The sequence below is a fragment of the Myotis daubentonii genome, chromosome 3 (assembly GCF_963259705.1).
Source record: "Myotis daubentonii chromosome 3, mMyoDau2.1, whole genome shotgun sequence".
NCBI classification, from domain to species: Eukaryota; Metazoa; Chordata; class Mammalia; order Chiroptera; family Vespertilionidae; genus Myotis; species Myotis daubentonii.
The window spans coordinates 68,770,409-68,783,590 of NC_081842.1; the positions used below are offsets into that span (position 1 = coordinate 68,770,409).

Below are 13,182 nucleotides of genomic sequence, written 5' to 3' on the forward strand. Positions count from 1 at the left end.
GAGTAAATAAGAGCATTTGAGGAAGATCTTTGGAGCAATGGAAAGCACTGAAATGTTCTTCTAGATTTCTTAATAAATTAAATAGATGTTAACTCTCCTACTCCATTAATAACAGTTGTTCAACACGGTACAGTAGTAGGTTTGCTATCCATATACAATACAGCTTTCATATGTTAATTAGAACTTCTTCTAACTTATGTCAATGAATCAAGCCCAAATACAATGCCTTTTTCTGACCATGAAAAACCTCTGGAGATTATGATGACAAAGGAAACTATCATATTGGAGCATCATCCAACAGACACACCCGAGGAATAGCTAACTCCCTGAGGATACACACATTTGTATTCTTACTATTACATATTAGGATATCTCAAAACACTGCAACAGTAGACATTAAATTATCAAATCTATGAGTAATGCAAATTATTCTTTTGCTAAAATGTTAAACAAATTTTGTCCTGTATAGATGCCAATGATTTCTGCCCATTATAATCAACACAAAGGTTACATTTGTATTGTCCTATAGGGCATTAACATGTTCGGTATATAACTCAGAAATCTTATTCCAGCATACTTCCTTTCAGTAACTAAAACACTTTTGATACTTGTATACTTTTGTAAACCAGCTTTACCATCCTGCTGCTTCCCTCATTAAAGAAATACAGAATTCATCATTAGTGAATTAATCTAATCTGTGACAGCGAATCATCCCATAAACAAAAACAAAACAAGCAAAAAAAGTATGCTTAAAAGAATTTAAAAATGCAGTAATTTGTCCTCATTCATTATGGACTTCTCACGGAATGTTCATTCCTTTCTCATTATTTTTAATATTTTCCCAAATAAGCATAAATCCATTTTAAATAGAAAAGGACAAGCCAAAAACATTTGATTATATGTAGTCGGGAGTCACTATATATACTAAGAGGCATGGCTGAAGGGAGTGTGAGGTATGTATGTGGGTGAACAGTGCAGAAAAAAGGTTGAACACCATTTTGGCAACCTTTCAATTTTCCAGACAACTTACTATACAGATTTCTGCCTAAACCCTGATGCATTCTAGTTTCACTGATTATTTCTATGATACCATGAATACACAAATTTGACGATATACATAATATAAATTGATGTTTCCTGACAGTCTTAAAGAAAAATTTTGTAAGACATAAGAAACTCAGTAAAATTCACAACTACCTTTGTTAGGTGTCTCAGGAATTTATACCTGTGAGAAGTCTGCAGAGCAACTTAACATAATATTAGGAACATATGGACCTTCTAAATACCTACAGCTAACTAATAACAGTGACCTGGGAGGAGGAGAGATAGAGATAGTGGGAGAAATTCTAGGAAGGCACAGCAGTGGCTGGTGCACATGGAAATTCTACGTGCCCACATAAAACCTTGGAGTTTTTCTCCAAGAAGCTGTTCAATGAAACAGTGAGATCAAGTCAGGTGATTACCAATCGCTCCATCTCCTGCTCCCTGAGTCTCTCCTCCCTTTGCCGCCGGTGGTAATCCATCAGGTCGTCTCGTCCTGAAATGGAACTGATGCTGCTTTTCCGTTCCCGAAGGACAGGCTGGGGAGTTCCTGAGGCCTGTCTGAGGCTCTCCAAATCTGCATCATCCAACTCGACAGACCCACAAGAGAAGTTCCTCCTGGCCACGAACACCCTGTCTGGCTCTCCGGGAGGAAACGAATGATTGGAGCTGGTCCCCGAGTAGGACGCCTTATCGAGGTCATCAGAGGCACAGGAGGAGGTGGAGGCCAGAAGCATCTTCCGCGCCAGGCGAGGGCTGCCCGGGACACTGAGGGTGGAGCTTACGTAAGGACTGCCCTCGGACACAGAGGTTTTATAGGGTAAAGCGCCTGAGCTCAAAGAAGAAAAATTCAGGTAATTGTCGTTGTCTATGATGCTATGAGGTAGGTCCTTGTCCCCCGGCTTGGCTCGTTTGGAATTGCCCAGAGAGTTTCTTGGAGGCAACGTGAGAGGCGTCAGCTGGTTCTCTGTGGCCCTGTGCAACCTGGGCAGCGATCGGCTGTAGGCTCCCATGTGACTCAGGCTGCTGCCCGAATACTTCCTAGTTCTTACACCCATGTTCTCAGATGCCGGCTCCTTGTGTCTGGTCAATTTGGGCTGCAGGGTCAGGCTGTCCTGGATGCTCATTTTTCTGGCTTGCTTTGGGCTTGAGGGCATGCTCGCCGCCCCTGATCTGCTGATGGGAGAGGGGCTGGTGTCGCTCAGGGAGCTCCCATTCCACATGGCCAGGAGGGAGCCAGACGCCTTGCGGCTTTCCAGCCCTCCGAGAAAGTAGACGTTGTCGTGGGATTTGTTTCTGGAGCTATGTTTGGAATAGGGAGGCTTCTCCGAAAGCCTCAAGGACCTTTCACTGTCCCGGCCAGTGTAATGATCAAAGTCCGTTCTTCCACGCGAATATCCACCGACGGAGGGTGAAGTGCTGCGTAAAGGAGTAGGAGGAGGTTTCATGGAAATATTCTTGTCAGTGCCATCACAGGAGAATGGCTTGCTTCCCTGGATTTTGGCCAGGGAGGGGCTACTTCTGACACTGGTCCCCAAAGGGGAAGGGCTTCTCTTCGCAGGCACAGGCTGTGAGAGTGTCAGGTAGGAGCCAGAATAGTCTCCGTTGGCTTTAAATCTCAGGCTGGAAGAATACTTCTTCGGGCTCAGGCTCTCCATCATGTTTTGGGAATCGTTCTCAAGGGAATTTGCCGCAAAGCGTGCCTCTAAACTACCATTCTGTAAATCCAGCTGTTGTTGCACATGGCTATGCTCTGCCATAATGCTGCCGGAATCTGTAAAGGAAAAAGAAAAAGAGAAAGTTTTACTTAAAGAAGGTTTAAAAGGACCAAGTTCTTATCAGCCCACATCTGAACAAATAGCCTTGCGGCCTGACCTAATGTAATTAACAAACACAGTCTCTGTTTTAGTAATAAACCTAACAAACGTGTACTGCAAAATGAAGGAGAATCAGGACCACTGGTCTGGGATGTTGATTGTTCAAAAGAAAAAGAAAAAAAAGAAGCTCAAAAGGATATCAGTGACATTTGAGAGGAACAAATCCCTAAATGCAGGTGAAGGATTAGGCTGGTACATAAAAAAAAGCCCATTTCCCTTCAGGGTTCCGGTCCTGGGCAGACCACCTGCTTCCGGAGCACCTAGCAAACCCCAAAGGGAGGACGCAATGGGCCCTCCTTTACATGTCTCTGCTAGAATCACTAACTGCTCAGAAATCAGGTCCTGAGAAAACAAAGTTCACATTTTGGCTGAGAAAGAACATTTTATGTTAGATGCTGACAAAAAACCCATCAAGGTAAGAAGATGGTTCTTTAAGAGGGGTTTCAACAAACCTCAACAAAGAGACTTAATACAGCTCCTGTACCCACCAGGAAAAGGCAAGTAATAGAAGAAACAGTGTTTCCCAAATTACCATAGTATTCAGGAAAAGGGTGGACAGAATTTTTAAAAACCTGAAACTGACTTTTCTTTCAAGCTCCGGGTACCCCAAATGCACCATGCTCATCCTTCATCTCAAACTCCCTCCTCTCTCAGAAACACCTTTCTCCCTCTTTTGTACCTTTTTGAACCCACCCATTCCTCAAAACTCAGATTAGGAGTCTATCTTCCATGCTTACATTTTTTTTGAAATGTATGCAACCATATGGACATATTTGGATGTTAGCTTGAACAATATTAACTTAAGAAACTAAAGTTTCAGTCTATAAAACTATATCTTAATTAAAAATTATCACTGCAGCTCTAGCCTGTTTGGCTCAGTGAATAGAATGTCGCCCTGCAGACTGGAGGGTCCTGAGTTCGATTCTGATCAAGGGTAGAGATATCTTGGTTGCAGGTTCTAACCCTGGCCCTGGTTGGGGTGCATGCAGGAGGCAACCAATCGATGTATTTCTCACATCGATGTTTCTCTTTCTCTGTCTCTCCCCCTCCCTTCTACTTTCTCTAAAAAACAATGGAAAAATATCCTCAGGTGAGGATTAACAAAAAAAATTAAAATCAATAAAGGTTAAATCCTTGATAAATGCTGTTTTTAAAATAAATAAGTACATAAAAATTTTAAAAAATAAAAATTATCACTGCATGTGAGAAGGTTTATACATCTAATTGATAAAAAAATTACCTTCAGATCATCATCAAAGTGGACACACAGACATTCTCACTGAACTCATGCACTGCTAAGATGGTCCTCCAACTAACTCCTCAGGCATCTCAACCCTAGTTATTATATCTCTGGTCTCTATTTAAACAGTGTTGCTTATGGTTAGTAATCAGTTTCATAATGTGCTTGTTTCTGTCACTAGGCCACAAGATTAAGGAAGAGGGATAAGTCTCGTACTTCTATCTTATCTCCACCCTCTCCTGACTCCCACTGTTCCATGGGTGAGACACTCGATGAACATGTTTTTAATTTCGTCACAGCCTTCCCCACTCCCTCCCAGCCACAGACTGAAGGAACTTCGTCTTGCCTGCTCAGCGTCACAGACTTCCTAGGCAAGTTCAGGCAGCCTAATAAGGAATTGCTTTTATCCACAGAGCGGGGCCAACAAACAGTCTGGCTGCTAAAATCCTAGTGATGGGCTTAGCATCCATCTGCCCATAAAGCTGTAGCTTCTCCCAACAAGCTCTGCCTTGGGTTCCTTATCTTCCAACCAAAAGCCCTGCCCTGATGTATAAGCAGACGACTAGCTTTTGAAGTATCCTCACGAAAGTAAATAAAATTGGAATTCTCCTTTAGAATTGCCACCCAGCTGGAATCTGGCCCTGCCCTCTGGCTCTTGCCCGGTCTTTTGTTTCTCAGGAACAGTGCCATCTCTGCCCCCAAGAAAAATGTCCCTATGTCCCTCTCAGCAACTGTCTCCCATCATTCTGACCATGAAAGCAACAGTAGCCTGGTCTGAGACATATCTCACTATGCCTCCTTGGAGGACTGAAACCAAGATGACCTCTAGGCTTGGCCCCTTCTGTTCCCAACTGGTTTCATCTCTGGTTGGTTTGCCACATTGAAATTCCAGCAAACCTTGGCCAATTCCCTCAAGTTAGATATTTTATCATTGAGGACACCAGAAAATAGTTGGGATACTGAGGATATTATTGGGGTGTGGGGGCGAGACTTTCTCCTTCACCATCTCCTGTGTCCTCTATCACTTATCTATCATCTCCCTCCTCATTTTATCCATCAACAAATCCTACCAACATGTTCTTCAAACATATTCTAATCTGATCATTTCTTACCATTCCCCCTGCTACCTCCCTATTGCAAGCCAATATTTTCTACTAGAGGCCTGGTGCACGAAATCATGCACAGGTGGGGTCTGACCAGACCACCCCGATCAGGGCAGATTGGGCAGGGCCAGCTGGGGGGAGGGCACGCACGAGGTTGGTTGGCTGGCCCTGCCCCTGATTGGGGTGGGGAGGCCAATCAGGGGGTGGGGCTGGCCAGGGGGAGGGGCCCTGGGCGGTTGGTAGGCTGGCCCTACCCCCTGGGTGAACTCTGGTGGAACTCCTGGTGGAGGGACAATTTGCATATTACCCTTTTATTATATAGGATTGCCTTGTCTATATGCCTCTTCTCCTGCAACAAGAATAACCATAGACGGAATCACAACAAAAAGTTAGCAATGGTTTATCTGGGTGGTGATTTTTAATTCATCTTTCTCATAGTAGTTTTTATTTTTCACATTTTAGACAATGCATTACTTTACAAATTAGAAAAACCCCCACTTAGTATAAAATACTAGAATACAATCTATAGTTAGACTCCGTTTTAAAGTTAATTAGACCCATTTTTCCTAAGCTCCTGACCAATTTTTGAGCCAGATATTAGCTCTTCCAAAAAAAGTTTATTTTAAAGTACTTTTTATTAGACTAACTTAATACGCAAATGTTTGAAGACTTCTACATGACTCTTCTTTTTCTGAACTCTTCTAAATGACTCAGGCAAAATGTTAATTATGAAAATGTACCCATTTCATATTTTATGCATCTGAAATACTATAAAATCAAATATAATACCTTCCCTAATATGAATAAAGTGAACAAAGTGTTATTTTTAAAAGTCTCCAGATGTTTGTCGAACATAGTTTAGACAATAATATTAGTATCTTCATTTTTTTAAAAATGTAGTTATTAGGATATTTCATGATTTCAAGTGGTTCTGCTTACAGTATAGAAAAAAATTTAAATCTCAATAGGTATTTGTAAGTATTTCAGTAGGTAGGTATTAAGTGCCAACCACATGTCAGACTTTGGATTAGCAGGCATTAGTGTAGCCCACTAATATTCCTGTTCTCCTCCTTCAGAAACATAGCGATGTTGGTCTTCCTCGTTCCTGTGACATTAGGTATGGCTATGTCCCTTGCTTAGAGCAATCAAATATGAGAGAAAGTGACATGTCAATTACAAGTTGAACTGTCAAGGGCCAGAGCAAGATTCATCATTTTCATCTTACTGCTAAGATGACTAGCATGCATTCAAGTTTGTGGAGGATTCATTAGCCTACCCTCCACAACAAGGACACCATAGAACAGGGCCCTTGCCAACCCTAGACTGTCTTAAGCCACAGAGATTTGGGAGTTGTTACTAGGAAGGTGTTAATCTTCATTAAGTGCCTACCATAAACCAGGCTTTGAGCTAGGCATGGAAAGTATGTGGTCAAAGACACCCTTTCCCGCCTTTACACAGCGTACAGTCCAAGGGGGAAGACACACATATAAACAAATGCTGGAACAGCGTGATACGTACATCAATAGAGGAGTGATTGACAGATTGGCAAAGGGGCATGGAGGGAAGCTAACCCAAGAGAGAGGGGTAGTCTGGGGAAGTTTCGATAAAAAGAAATGACAATGATGTTAAGTCCTGTAGGAAGAAGGGGAATCTGAGGGCTATTATCCAATGGTAGCATAAAGCCACATCCACACCCAAAATGTTGTGATTTTAAGGATATACACTAAATCCCAAGCCCATTTGGGGCCAGACGACTGGTACATCCAGCAACATCATGTCTCTGACAGAACAAAAACTGTGTAGGAAAACAGCAACAGTTATTTTTTATATCACGGTCCTTAAAAATCTAGGATATAACACTCTTGGGAAAAACAGTATTTAATAGCCATGTATTTCCCTCTCCTAGTTAATCCTTTCCCATCTCCACCACTGCATAAGACAAGCTGTCCGGGATCTAAGGCATAAGCCTGGCCTCGGGGTGATTTAAATTAGACAGCATCCTCTAACCATTTAGGATATTTTAGACAAGGATAGAAAAGGAAATCCATAATAAGGTGTTAGAATACACAAGAAAATAATTGAAGCCGGTTAATGGGGAAGACTTTGGTTTTAAGATAATGTATACAAAATGGGAAACAGACCTAAGTTATAGAGAAAAGGTATTTCCACAATGTGCAGAGACAGCAGTCCGGAAAGCAAGGCAGAGCAGATGTTATGAAATAGAAGTCAAAGCTAAGCATGAAGCCCAAACTGCATTATAAATATTTACTCTAACAGTAGAGTTGAAGGGTTTAGCACCTCATGTCAAAATGGATATGTAAATTTAATTTTTGACTCAGAAATATAAGATATTGATGTCATTTTTTAAAATCCTTGCCTGAGAACATGCTTAGAGAGAGGAAGGAAGAGAGAGAAGTGAGAGAGAAACATCAATGTGAGAGAGATACATTGATCCATTGCCTTCCAACTGGGGGGTCAAACCCACAACCCAGGTATGTTTCCTGACCAGGAATTGAACTAGCAACCTTTCAGTGCACAGGACAATGCTCAACCAACAGAGCCATATTGGCTAGGCATGATGTCATTTAAGATGACAAAACCGTGTTAATATATTTCAACCTGTTTGCAGTTGCAAATGCTACTTAATCACCCAAATTAAATATTATCAAACTCTGTTCCCTCTTTATTTTGGGCCAATAAAACTGTAGAGTATCAAACCACTACATGTTCTTACTACCCTGCAGGATGGCAACACTCGGTTCTCCTCTCTATCTCACATACACTCTTATAAAAAATAAAAGGTACTTAATTACTGAAGCAGTTTGGTTGGCCAATCAAAATATAATACCCAAATATTCAAAATAAAATTGGCTGGAAGAAGATCTGCTTTACAGTCTCTAGGGAGAGACAAGCGGGACATTTGCAAATAATAAACCACATCTGAGAAACAGCCATGCACCATTTCTCCACCATACATACTTGGAGAAGAAAGTTACATATGATTTGGATGGAAGGACGTTCCAGAGAATATTTAAAGGAATATACATGTTTGACACCCCAGGTTTTCAGTTCAACCTTACTGGGTCTGTTAAGGATGGGTGAAAAGTTGTACATTTAAAGGTTTATCATCAAACCTGGCATTGATTCATTTTCCTAAAGCTTACTGTACCTGCCAGAGCTAAGTGCATGTATACTTGTCTCAACTTGCTATCTCTTAATCCCACAAGTCAACTCAATTCAAAAGGTGGAGAATCTGCCACATAGATGGAATTTCTGACCCTAGGAGTGACAATAATGGCTGTTGATACCTCTCTCCTTCCCCTCTTCTTTTCATTGCCAGTGACATAAGAAGAGTGAATGTCTGAAAAGGAGAAAAGTATAGGAGAATGTAGAACAGTGTGGACAAAAAAGGGGTTTTATGGAAAGTAACCTTACAGGTGAACTGGTCATAAATTCCTATCTGGGCAGGTCATGGTGGGTAGTCAAGCTCCAGGAATATAACCTCTTTAGTAAAAGGTTTATCTTTACCTTCAGCAAGCCCTGCCCAACGTTTCTGTACATCTAGGTTAACACACCTTTGAAATGCCTTTTTTCCGAGCCTCAGAAGCAAAATCACCCTCAAAAGAATATATAATCTTATTTTATTTTATTGATTTCAGAGAGGAAGGGAGAGGGAGAGAGAGAGATGGAAACATCAACACTGAGAGAAAAACATTGATCGGCTGTCTCCTGCACACCCTCTACTGGGGATGGAGCCCACAACCCTGGCATGTCCCCTGACTGGGAATCGAATCGTGGCCTCCTGATTTATAGGTCGATGCTCAACCACTGAACCATACTGGCTGGGCAGAGGGCATATAATCTTAACTACTCTGTACTCCAATCCCTGCCTTGCTTTCTCCCACCTTCATGTAATGCTCCTTACATTCCCTGCTTATTACAAATGCATAAGAGAAGCTGCAAACTTCCATTCTAGGAAGCATTTCCCCACCAGTCTGTTGAGGTTTTTGCTTCCAGGTGAATCCTCTGTTTGGATCAAGTAAATTTTTATAAAAATTCTCTACAGGTTTGGACACTCTCACCTGGACAACCACGTAACCTACCCTGAGTGAGGATGAAGGCGTGGCGGGGAGAGGGGAGGCAGGAGGTGCACCATACAATGGAAGAGATTGGGTGTAACTCCAGCAAGGAGGGAGCTCTGCAGACAGGATGCATCGGAGACTGCAGCTGAGTATAGGAAAAGAGGAGGAGGAGCTCGATGGTGGGGGGTGAGAAGAACACCGCAAGAGGTGTTGCCCAAGTGACAACCAAGAGGGGGCCAGTGCAGGAGAGGCCTCTGTCAACACGTGTAAGAGAGGAGGCGAGAAGACTCCACTGTTTCTATACTGGTGTGTTTATTTGGGGTTCCCTGTACATTTTATGTAAACAAAAAAGTCTCAGGAAATGATAAAATCACTGCATTATGTTACTGTGGAAGCATAACAGTCCCAGGGGCTTTCATGGCTACGGATATTGCATGCTCACCCACAGAATGGGCCCGCGGAGGCATCTGGTGCCCGCGTGAGAGAAAAGACAACACCGGGAAGTCTAAACAGGAAAGAAGTTGAAGTGTTGAAACATTTGGACTTACTTTCCAATAGTAAATTTAATTCCCCCGGAAGTCTTGCTATTCTGTCACCTGAAGTATATCATCATCTCATGGTCATCTAGAAATCGCCAGGAGTCAGGAAGAGATCTCAGAAAGATACCATACAAAGTCTTAGTACTTTTTCCCTAGGGAAGAAAAGTGCTTGATAAACTAATTTCAAGTGCCTTGGGCCTGTCCAGTGTTGCTCAGTGGTTGAGTGTCAACCCATGGTTCATTCCCAGTCAGGGCACGTGCCTGGGTTGTGGACTCCATCCCCAGAAGAGGGCGTGCAGGGGGCAGCTGATTAATGATTCTCGATCATCATTGATATTTCTATCCCTCTTTCCCTCTCCCTTCCTCTTTCTGAAATCAATAAAAACATTTAAAAAATAAAATTAAAGTGTCTTGGTAGATTCTTTACTCCTTGGTGCAATTCTTTTTAAAATACATAGTTTTCCAGTTCTGTGTGTATCAAATAACAAGGCAGTGAAGCTGATCCCACGCAAACTACAAGTCACCAACAGTACAGTGATCCTGGTGTCCCAAGAGCAGGCCCAAGAGCAAAGTTAAAAAAGACAGTATAAAATGAAGTGTTTGCTGTGTTGTACTGTGTTGTGTTGGAGGAGAGGGACTCCAAGTCTGGTCAATATAAATGCAGTTTTCCAGGTAATTTATACCAAGATAGCTTGGAGAGCCCCGAATTATGCAACATATTAATTGTCGGATGTTGCAGTGTAGAGACACTTCTTAGATCACCTAATAAAGCAGGAATTAAGGACAGGGAGACTGCAACAAGTGATAGAAAAGTGGAAATCATTTGATATTGCTGGGGAAAGGCAGGGTTGTAGATGACAGAAGCAAACTTGGGAAAATACAATCTACAAAAAATATCATAAAGTGATAGGTTCAAGTTTCCACTTTATGGCAGAGTTTGCTTCCTACCTGTGCCCTACAGAAGGGCCGTCGGAGCCGAGGGGCTGGCTCTGGGAGTGTATTTGGTGCGGACTGCTGCCTAGTGCGCAAAGCTCTCCCAGAACACTGGTGGTCCACAGGCTGGCCTCTTTCAGCACTGATGTTTACGCTAGGCAATGTTTCAAATAAAGCATGTCCTGATGACATGTAATTGAATTCAGACACCAACTTAGAACGGCCCCTCAGACACAGTGCCATTCTTTGCATAAATGCTAGTGGGCATTTCTGTGGAGACCAATAGCAGCAGATGGGGCCTGAGGGGAAGCTTTTAGAGGACTGAAAGGGAAAAATGGAGAAGTCTGTTTCAGCCCCAAACTTCAAGCTTAAGCATGGAGAACAATGAACACAAAAACCTCCCTCTTCCCACTAATCCCAACATGAAAACATGACGAAGAAGGGGGCTCATCAGAAGCTTCAGGAACAGCCGCTTCCTTCTCTAGCAACAGTCTCACTTCAGAAATCTGAAAGTAGCCTATTGTCCCCATCCTCCATTATCCAAACAGCATCCATATAAACCCCCAGCCCTCCCACCGCTCCCTTTGCAAACATACTTTCCTTAAACATACTTTCTTTTTTCACAAATATTTCCTTTCACCACTAAACCCTCCTCTGCCTCCTCCATTTCAGCAAACAAGCCTCCCCTCTCCATAAAGCCCCACAACCATTGGCAAACACCTTCCCCAGGCAAATATTTCCAGATCCTCTCTCCTTCAAATCTCAGCTCCCACAGTTTCTCAAGCATCCTTAAACCTGGACCTTCCCATTGTCTCAGCCTCCATCTCTACAGAACTTCCTCATCTCCTACTCACTCATCCAGATTCCCAAACTCTGGTCCTTTAACGCTTCCTCCACACTCAAGATTGTATATCCCGGTGCAGAGAAGATTGAAAAAAAAAAAAAAAAAGTTCTGTTAGTAGACATTGTACTCTTCTTGTTCTTTTGGCAAATAAACAAAGCAGCAAATGGATTCCACTCCTCTTCCTTTGTACCATGTTCTTGGTTATTTAAAGATCTGCCCATTCGGACAAAATAATTATTATCCACTAGAGACTCTTACGTAGGTTGACAATCTCCAAGGAGGATATTTTCATCTCTCAAAGTTCCCCAAAAAGCTGTTCCACAGAAATAAGTGTATTTTAGTGGCAGAATAATGGCTGTTTTATTCTTGCAGATTGAGCCTATTACAACAGGAGGTTATAAATCTTACTGTGTGTAGACACGCACATACATGCTCACAGACAGACACACAGAGACAGACACACGCTGCCCACATAGTGGTCTGAAATGCACAAGGGCTTTTTGTGCCTGCCAGAAGGGGACTGCTCTTGAGGACCTCGGCAGTTTGAGGCAGCCCCAGAATCCGCCAGGTGTGTGGAGGTGATGCAGAGCAGGGCGGGGAGAAAGGTGAGGACCGCTATAATGTTGACATGATATCTCAGGACACTGATTACATGAGTTTCTTCATTTTCTTTTGTTTTTGAACTTCTACTTTATTACATTCTGAAAACAAGTAAAAGAAGAGGTAAGGGGAAACCTTAAAGAAAGAACCAAAGTATCGGATGATGCTACAGGGAGGAAAGCAGCACAGAAGGGAGTGGTGAGTGATGGGTAATAATGAGAACATTTAATGTAAATGGAAGAAGCGAGGGCAAAAAATAAAGTTTCAGCTTGTGCGTATCACAATAAAGGAGTCGAACTCCACACTACCATTTACTTCTTTCATCCCTAGCTGTATTGAAGTCTAAGCTTTGTAAAAAATAAAAATAAAAAAATACTCCAGATGGTATTCAAAGGTTCCTAAAGTAGTCACAATCAACAGCCATACTTCAAACAAGGAATGAGGATCTTTTATTTTCAGTTTTATAAATTATTTTTAAAAAATGAATTAAGCTTCTTTGAAATTTGTACATTTGTATATTTTGTCACCTTTTAAAATGTTTTTCTTTTTCAAGTACAGTTGACATTCAACACTATTTTGTATTAGTTTTAGGTGTACAATACATTAAATGAGGAGCTACTTTTAAATAAGTCTAGATTGTCTTATATTAAGAACTCTTAAGAATCTTAGAGGACTCATAGTGAAGAAGGTAAAACATCAATTATAGGATTTTAAAAAAATGTGTGCTAGTCCCTTGAACATAACTTGTCTGTATGAACTTTAGACTAGCCAAGGAATTCGGCTGCATGTTTTCTGCGATAACTCTCTTCAGCCAATGAGGAAGGCAGGGAAGGGAGGACAGAAAGCAGAAGTGACCTCAAAAACATCTGGGTCATTCAAATTCCCTGCCCATATCGTGAAGAAATGCAGCCTCAAAAAACATT

The 13,182-nt window shown here is 42.0% G+C and overlaps 1 protein-coding gene across 9 annotated transcripts in view; it reads right to left on the bottom strand.

Annotated features, from left to right (window-relative positions):
• PHLDB2 (pleckstrin homology like domain family B member 2) overlaps positions 1-13,182 on the bottom strand; it is a 242,294-nt gene that overhangs the window by 84,160 nt on the left and 144,952 nt on the right. For all 9 annotated transcript variants that reach the window (XM_059687871.1, XM_059687876.1, XM_059687877.1 and 6 more), the window contains one exon: positions 1,464-2,815. In XM_059687871.1, the coding sequence (XP_059543854.1) occupies positions 1,464-2,815 (1,352 nt within the window). The remainder of the gene's footprint in view (positions 1-1,463; positions 2,816-13,182) is intronic.